This window comes from Stylophora pistillata, chromosome 1 (genome assembly GCF_964205215.1).
Source record: "Stylophora pistillata chromosome 1, jaStyPist1.2, whole genome shotgun sequence".
NCBI classification, from domain to species: domain Eukaryota; kingdom Metazoa; phylum Cnidaria; class Anthozoa; order Scleractinia; family Pocilloporidae; genus Stylophora; species Stylophora pistillata.
In genome coordinates, this window is record NC_142519.1 from 45,982,994 (window position 1) to 45,991,576 (window position 8,583).

Below are 8,583 nucleotides of genomic sequence, written 5' to 3' on the forward strand. Positions count from 1 at the left end.
ACAACTGAATGGTAAAAGCAGACCTTCGTCGGGCCAGGAACCTGAACTTCTGTTCAGACTTTATAATGGGGTTTTTACAGTGATAACTAACTTTTTATGAGGTTTGAAGTCTTACCCCAACAGAACCGCTAATTTTTATTTGCTAATAAAATATACATATCTAGAAAAACTCTTGAGAAATTTCCCTTCCTTTCTTAAAAAGGCCAAAGTCTTCTATTTTTTACGAATTGTCGTCAGAAATGTACAAGGAAAAAAGAAAAGCAAACAAGAGGGTTTTTAAGAGGTTCGTTCATGCATTGCATCTTCATTAGACTTTTACTGCTTATCAAATCCCTCCTGAAAATGATTCATTTCCACTGGAAAGGTCTTCATTCTTCTCTTAAATAAAAATACGATTGGCATGTAAACCTCGTGGGCAAAAATATATTAAATTTCGTATTTTGTTCTCAACTCCCGAAAAGTAGAAAACACGAACAGCTGATTACACGTACTCGCGATTACACGAATATGTGATAACACGAACTTCGGATCACAGCCCGAACTTCCGATAAAGCGAACTCTCGATAACACGAATTTTCAGTAACACGAGCTTCCGATGGCACGATTTTACCATAACACGGATTCCCGATGACACGATTTTTCCATAACACGAACTTCAGATAAATCGAGTTACCGACAAATGAATAAACGCTGAAAGTTTCTAAAGAAACTGTGGTGCTGCGTCGATGGGGGTAACAAGGTAATTTCAACTGAGTTGAAATTTTAAATTGGCCACCGTAACGAGTTAAAAAACTGATGTTTCGAGCGTTAGCCCTTCGTCAGAGCGAATGACGCAGGGCTAACGCTCGAAACATCATTCAGTTTTTTAACTCGTTACGGTGGCCAATTTACAATTTCAACTCAGTTGATAAAACCAAATTACCGAGCTACCGATAGTCGAAGTACTTCAGCGAAATCATTACATGCCATCCATAACCAAGACATTCAACACATAAAAATAAACGCAACCATGCAGATAGATTTACTCACTTAAAATTAAAATCTTGATAACAATAAAACTTCACACGTTTTCAGGAAAATGTTCCAGTTGGCTGTCTGCCTCTTTACAACTACAAAAAGGAAAATTACAACACATTTGTAATCTTGGGTAAAATCTATTTTTTTTATAACCCAGCTGAGCGGGGACATTATGAATTCCTGTCATGTGTGTCTTCAAAGCCGGGTAAATTTTTGCCATGACCCCCATGTAATCTGGACTGTCTGAAGCAAGCGGTGAACTCTCTGCTGGGTCATGTGTCATATCATAGAGAAGAGGTGGATTTTGGAGCTCAACAAGATGTCCATGGCATCCACAAATACCATGACTGCTACACATTTCAGTTCCCTCACTCCATTTAGCCGTCATAAAGTGAGCCTTCCACACAGTGTCACTGTCCTTTGGACGATAACGAACAGCATGGACCAGATTCCCACAGTAATGGAAGACAAATTCGTGAGAAGATTCCTGTGTCTGGTTTGTTAATAGTGGTAAGAGATCTCTTCCATCAATAACTCTGTCCTGTGGAAGATTTCCACCAGTCAGTTTAGCAACTGTGGGTAATAAGTCCATAGAGCTGGTGAGCTGATTAATTGAGATCCCAGCTGGAATGTGACCTGGCCATGATGCTATCGTGGGCATCCGCACACCACCATCCCAACACTGTCCTTTCCCTTTCCAAAATTTCAAGGATCAAAAATAAAGGTGAGAATGAGTAAAACCAATTGAAATGCACACTTGGCAATACACAAATATTTTCATAAGCAAAAAGTTATATTTAACAATTATTCGTCGAAAGCGAGGTGAATATTGTCGGATAATCCCCGAGATGATGATGATGATGAGATCTCTATTATTGTACATCAAACTAAACACTTGCAGACATACGTGCAAGTTTACAACGGATCTCTATAAACATTAAGCTAAATAAAATTAAAAAGAGACCTATTTATAAAACAGCGCTTAAAACGCTCTGTGCTAACACACGCCAAAGTATAATCATGACCAGGCTGGCGTAAAGGAAGTGCACGTTTGCTCGGAAGGAGATCCGCCAAACAATGCGAGTTTACATGTGTGACTTTCTCCCACAATTGTTTATCCCTAGTTAAATTTACATTGTTGATGGATATGGGGCGTCAGTGGTCCAGTGGTTAAGTGCGCTGGACTCTGGGTCGAAGGGCCCGGGTTCAAGTCCTACCAGGGACATGTCGCTGTATCCTTAAGCAAGATGCTTTACCCACTTTGCTTCGTCTCTCGGATAAGACGTAAAGCCGGAGGTCCCGTCTCTTAAGGGTAATGGGTAAGAGACGTTAGTTTCCCACGCACGAGATTACTGTGTGCTGGATGTCCTCCCCTGGGGTGGGTTGGGTGGGAAAACAGCAGGTCCACATCAGCTTAATAGTTGCCAATAAATTGAACCTGCTTAAACAAATAAATCAAATAAATAAAAAAATAAATAAATAAATATGCTATCCTTGATGTAACCATATTTCCATGCTCGCTTACAGATCAATTGTGATGAAGTTCAGGAGATTATTCGACAATATTTACCGAACCTGAGGCAAATAATTGTTTTAGTATGATTTCAGAGCTGAACAACAGAGAAATTTCTAAAAAAACATAACATTTTAGTAATATTTATTAACATTTTATATAAACCGCGAGGAACGGTTTAAATAGCGTCATATCAGGAACCGCTTGACCAATCAGATTGCTGGAACTCTTTGCTCAGCTCTGAAATTATACTAATATTATGTTAGGATACATTTGTTTTAACCCTTTTAACACCTTGGAGTGACCAGCATCTAATTTCTCCTTACAGCATCGCCCCTAAATCAAACATTAAATTCATAAGAACAAAGAAAGTGATCAAAAGCTACAGAAAGTTGTGATTGATAAGTAAATTCTCCTTGTCAGCACCTTAGGAAATGTATGGAGAACAGTATAGAGAATATGCATACTGATGTTAAGGTGTAAGGAGTTAACTTAGATGTCAGTAACTCTTAGGGGTGACTACAAACACTACGTAATAAAACATAACAACAATGCTATATGACCACTTGGCATTTGTCCCGTCATTGGTGACTTGTCAGTGTTGTAAATTTAGTTGCTAAAATTTTTTCTTTTTGCCATGGCAAGAAAAACTGTTTCAGCTTGAGATATTGTAGGTGTGACTAAAATTCAAATCAAGGCTAACATTAAAACACAACAGATACCTGTTCATTTTTAAATTATTTTTTTGCCTACCTCCTTTGTAAATACCCTTCCATCCACCATGGTACTCCCCAGACAGACTTATTTCTTCTAAATGAGGTCCATTATCAGATGTGAAATACACAAAAGTGTTTTCTCTCAAACCTAGTTTCTCTACAGAAGCCATGATCTGACCAATGCTCCAATCCATTTCCTCTACATTATCACCATAGCGACCGTGATCACTGTGGTTGGCAAATGGCTTTGTAGTAAACAAAGCAGTATGCACTTTGGCAAAGGATACAAAGAGAAGGAAGGGGTTGTCTTTGTTCTTGCGGATAAAGTCCACGGCTTCATTGGTAAACCGTGCTGTCAGATTTTCCAGAACAATGGGTTGCTCTACAACTTCAAAGTTCTTCATTAGAAAGCAGTTAAATCCAGAGAATATGATCAAGCCCGCAGAAAATGCAAAACAAATAAAAACAGTTATTGTCAGTAAGGCCAAAAATACTGACTTGCTTATCAAGCTGTTTAGATAGCAGATGTGCAATGTTACACCAATAACTGCTGCTGCAATTAGAATATTTGTGGGTCTGAATCCTGGGATGACAAGCTCTATAACAAAACTTCCCGGCTCACAGTCTCTCAAGTTGGTAAGAGGCAGACCATAATAATAGTGAAAACCTTGCCTTAGAGGGTGGTAGTGGAAATCAGAGCTTGTTGAGGAATGCAGCCCCAGATGCCATTTTCCAATCATACCTGACAAAACAGAAAGTGCAATTTGTTAACATAATTCTTGGTCAAATCATTTTAAAAAATAATTATAAATGAAGCACATGAAATTTGGCTCATTACTGTTACGAGTTAGGAAATAAATTACTTACAACATAAATGAAGATTTCTTTAAGAATCCTATTTTAATAATATTAGAAAGCCAAACTTTGTCAAACATGTCTATTTTTATGGGTAAAAAAGGCAAAGGATGTGGGAAACTTAACAGCTGCCGAGATTTTACACCCTAACATCAGCATACATATTCGAGATGCCCAATGCTCTCCTTACATTTTCCCAGGGGCTGAGAATTTGCAACAATCAAGAGTTTCTTTAGTTGGTGATCATTTTCCTTATTCTCCTGACCTTAATGTGTGATCCAGGGACGATATAGTGAGGAGAAATTAGATGCTGGTCACTTCTAGGGATCAAGAAGTTACAAACTGGGCTCTTAGTAGTGTATCTGCTGTTTTTGTTTCAAACATAAATGTTGTAATATCAGACCATGAGAATAAAATGTCCACTGAGCATAGCAAAAGAAACAAGTACAAGAGCTTGCCTACCAACTAAAGCCATATCATTTGTGTTTCCTTAACTAGTTTTAAGGTGCAGATGAGTTTGGGAGACTTAATGCTACAGCAAGACTGATCGCTTTGTGTATCATGGTCTTATTGCCACCTTAATAGTCTTGGTTCATCTAAATATGACATAATAATTATACTTCAAAATAAATTGGCTTAGCCGTTTGACTTTTGAGAGTGACCAGTATCTAATTTCTCTTAACAATATCACTCTTGAATCAAACTTTAAGGTCACAAGAATCATGGAAATGATCACCAACAACAGCTGTAAAGAAGCTCTTGATTGTTAAACAAATTCTCCTTGTCAGCTTCTCAGAAAATGCATAGAAATCAGTACAGAGAATATGCATACTGATTTTGGGGTGTTTTTTAATGTTATCCACAGTGAAAGAGGGAAACTGCTCGATGCATTTATAACTGGTTCCTCACACTAACCACTGTTGAGCCTCAATTCCCCATCCACATCACCCCGTCCCCTCCCCCCCTCCTTCCCCTGTTTTACCACAATCATTACCAAGGGTAATGCTGAGGAGCCATGTTTTTCAAGTCTTGTGGGAATACCAAAGCTACATAGAGGTTTGATCATGGTTCAGAGAGAAGACCTCCAGATAACATGAGAATGATAACAAACAGTATTCTTCTAAAGCTTTAGAGTTGATGGGCTTCCATAACCATTCCTAGCCATTTTAACAAGCACTAGTAATATGAATGGTACAAATTTAGACCCTCTCAAGTTACCAACATACAAGTCTGTAAAACAACATAATCTGCACTATTGCAGCTAAGGTAAGTAAATAGTGCAGTTCTAATTAAGACAATTTAATGAGCCTGAGAAGGGGTACTGCGAGTGTGTTTTCACTAGATCACTTTTCTAGATGAACATTATTCCTAGGTGTTTGTTTACAGACCAACATTTACTAGTTAAACTTGACATCCGTTTTCACTACATGAAATTTTAGCCAAAATTTAAGCCGTTTACTCAGAAGATTCAGATTACAAAAGTGTGCAACTTTGAAAAATGGCAGGAGAGAAAGCATTTTCAATTGCTTCTCTTCTATTGATTCTTGCCATATTTCTCCGGAGATGGCATGCCTTTAAGAGGACATGACTAATGTCTCGATTAATGGAGAGGATGCATAGAATTGTTGAGCATTTGTGCTCAAAAGCGGGTACTGCAGGTTCTGCATGCCATCACCGTGATATAAGAAAGGTCCTGGCTGAGGAACTGAGAGATCTAATGAGGCCAAAGGAATTGTAAATTGAAACGGGAAAGTATTACGAGCAAACTCTGCCATCTCGAAAGCACTGTTTGCAAAGTGAACCATACCAGGTGAGCACGAGCATCTGGAAAATAATTGCCAGTTCACAGTTTGGCAGGTATCTGTCACTATTGGCAATGTGATTGGCTGCAGCATTTATCAGGACAAGTTATACCATCTTGTGAGGGAGTATAACTTTGCAGGAATTTCCGGTCATAAAGGCGAGATATTCCCTTGTTTTTTCTTGCGAAAACAGCTTGCACTTTAACTCGCTAAACTTAGGACAAGCAGTTTTCACTGTACTTCCCGACTTCAACCAGTCCAACTTGTCCTAGTGAAAACACACCCCGCTTCAACTAGATTTAGGGCGATTTTCTTCTGCAAAAGGCTTTGTAGGTAGCTGGATAAACAGAAACTGACCAAGTTGGGATCGAAAAAATTACATTCGCCCAAAAGTGACTACGATTAGGTCTATCACTGGCCACAAAACAGACTCTAAAGGGAAGAGATTCTGAGAGGCCAGCGGCACACCCAGCAAAAACTGACCCTGGTGCAAATTAGTTGCATTACTCTAACTATTGTATCCTAGATTTTATTAGTACTGTATTGTCCGCGTTTAAATACTGTTTCTGTGATTGAAATAATAAATTGAGATAAAAATACGTAGATGTGTGAATAAAGCGCTCACTGTTTGAGCACAGCAGAACAATGAAAGAAATATATCGAACATTTACATAACAACGGGAATGAGAAATGATAATTGCACAAGAGCATACCTGTTTTGTAGCCAGCAGCAGATGCAATCTCAGCGAACGTTGTTTCATTTGGAGGCAGACCACCAGATGAAGCAGCGAAAATAAACACTCTTATTTGACCCTGATCTGAAGCCAGTCCTGACCGGATGGGATATCTTCCTGTTAGGAATGCAGCCCTGTTTGGTGTGCAGATAGAATCTGGCGTTACATCATGTCGCAGGCGAGCTCCTTGTTCGGCCAACCGATCTATGTTCGGAGTTTTAATCGTATCGTTGCCGAAGCAGCCCAGATCTGCGATTCCGAGGTCATCCACGAGAAACACAAGAACGTTGGGTTTTTCAAATGCTTCGCTGAAGATCACAAACAAAAATATGAATTTCAACCAAGAAGACCACATCCTACAGGCAAATATCTAAGATGGCGAAGTAATTTGGATATATCAACAAAGTTGAAATGGTAAATTGGCCACCGTAATGATTACGAAAGCTGACGTTTCGAGCGTTAGCCCTTCGTCGGAGCGAATAGAGGAGTTGTGGGTTGTGTGCGCCTTTAAAGGCAGAAAATGGAGCTACGTTATTGGTGGGAGCATGGCAACGAGAAAAACATGAATAAATTAGTGGATGGCGAAGGTTCGAAAGGGCACCCAGCCCCTCGTGGGGTTATAGGATTAGAAAGTTACGTCACGCAATCCTTGTTTTAGATACAAACTGGTCACGAAAACATAACGCAGAAAAGTTATTTTTTGACATGAACTTCGAATGCAAGATTTTGGTCTTCAAATCGATATTTGTCAAAATGCTCTCTCGATCAGAACCAAAGTAAAGATCAATTGAAATTTTCAACTCCGCTTGACCGTGGGGGGGTGGGGGGTAAACAGGCTAGAGATTTACGGCAACATGCTGAAACTGAACAAGTCTATTGTGAGGTCCAATTGCCAACGTGGCATCTCACTGGCAATCTGCAAACTCTATAATTACTGGGTGGTACCTGAAACGACGCTCAATAAACACGGCCTTGACTTTTCTTGTCCTCTCTTTCTATAATAACCTATAATAGCCCCGGATGAATTTTAACGATGCTGCCCAATCAGTACTTCCCAGTACCTCCCAATCGTAGAATTACAATTTATTCTCTTTATTGTTTGGGAAAGATTTCTACGCCAGGAGAAGGAAATTTTGGCCCATATTTGGCATTTTGTCACTAAATCAAAACTCTGTGGTGCTGCGATTGCACAGCTGCAGTACCTCATAAGGTTTTCAAACAACCGGCCTGGGTTAAAACTTTCCCTCTCTCTATCTCTGCAGTCACTTCAACAGCGAAAAAAATTCTTGAAGTACGATTTCTGTGAATCGTTGAGTAAGTCTTTCACCTCCGGTTGGATTTCTATGAACTCGATTGAGAAGTAAGGTAATCGCAAAATCAGACATGCGGGATCGGCGTGGTAATAACGTGTGGCCTCTTTGTTCGAGGCTTGCTTGTTTTTTCAATCCCTATTGATTGGAAAAAAGTACCGCCGTTCTTTATGCTGGAGGACGAGATCGTGAGGTACGATTCTCTGTCGGTGGCAAAAGTTGTTGCCGCACCCCTTGCAGACTTTTGGTTCCTCTGGTAGGAGTAGCAGTACAAAGGGGTGGTCGTTGTGATGTATTTCTGTGTACTGACGACCTTTTGGGTGGTCTGGTGGCCACATTTGACGTTGTGGGGCGATAACGACATTTGTTAATGGAGCCCATTTTTCTAGCAACACCCTTATCTACATAAGCCTCGGTTAGGGCCGTTTTCGAGCCTTTGCGGTGACCTGCGCCTTTGCAAACATATTGCAAGTGTACCTCGATTATCCCGGACTTCTCACCCACGGCAATTGAATGCTTGCATACCCTGTCGGCCTTAAAACTTGGGAACTGGCATGAAACGTAACGCTTGTCAACTTTTCATTCTACTCTTCCGTGCTTAGCAGAATTAGAATCCACTTCAAATTTCACAGCTAT

General features: G+C 39.9%; 1 protein-coding gene across 1 annotated transcript; it reads right to left on the reverse strand.

The window, feature by feature from the left end:
- Positions 1-998: 998 nt before the first annotated feature.
- LOC111330337 (steryl-sulfatase-like) lies at positions 999-7,136 on the reverse strand. Its single transcript, XM_088759492.1, has 3 exons — positions 6,617-7,136; positions 3,284-3,988; positions 999-1,710 (listed from the first exon to the last, which is right to left on the reverse strand). Exons 1-3 carry the CDS (start codon positions 6,990-6,992, stop codon positions 1,061-1,063), a joined length of 1,731 nt encoding a protein of 576 aa, XP_088615618.1. The 5' UTR covers positions 6,993-7,136; the 3' UTR covers positions 999-1,060.
- Positions 7,137-8,583: the final 1,447 nt, after the last annotated feature.

Coding starts and splice junctions, on each gene's coding strand:
- LOC111330337 (XM_088759492.1), bottom strand. CDS start 6,992: ATGTGGTCTTCTTGGTTGAAATTCATATTTTTGTTTGTGATCTTCAGC. Junction 3,989..6,616: donor TGCTGCTGGCTACAAAACAG/GTATGCTCTTGT, acceptor CTGTTTTGTCAG/GTATGATTGGAAAATGGCAT. Junction 1,711..3,283: donor GAAGGGTATTTACAAAGGAG/GTAGGCAAAAAA, acceptor AATTTTGGAAAG/GGAAAGGACAGTGTTGGGAT.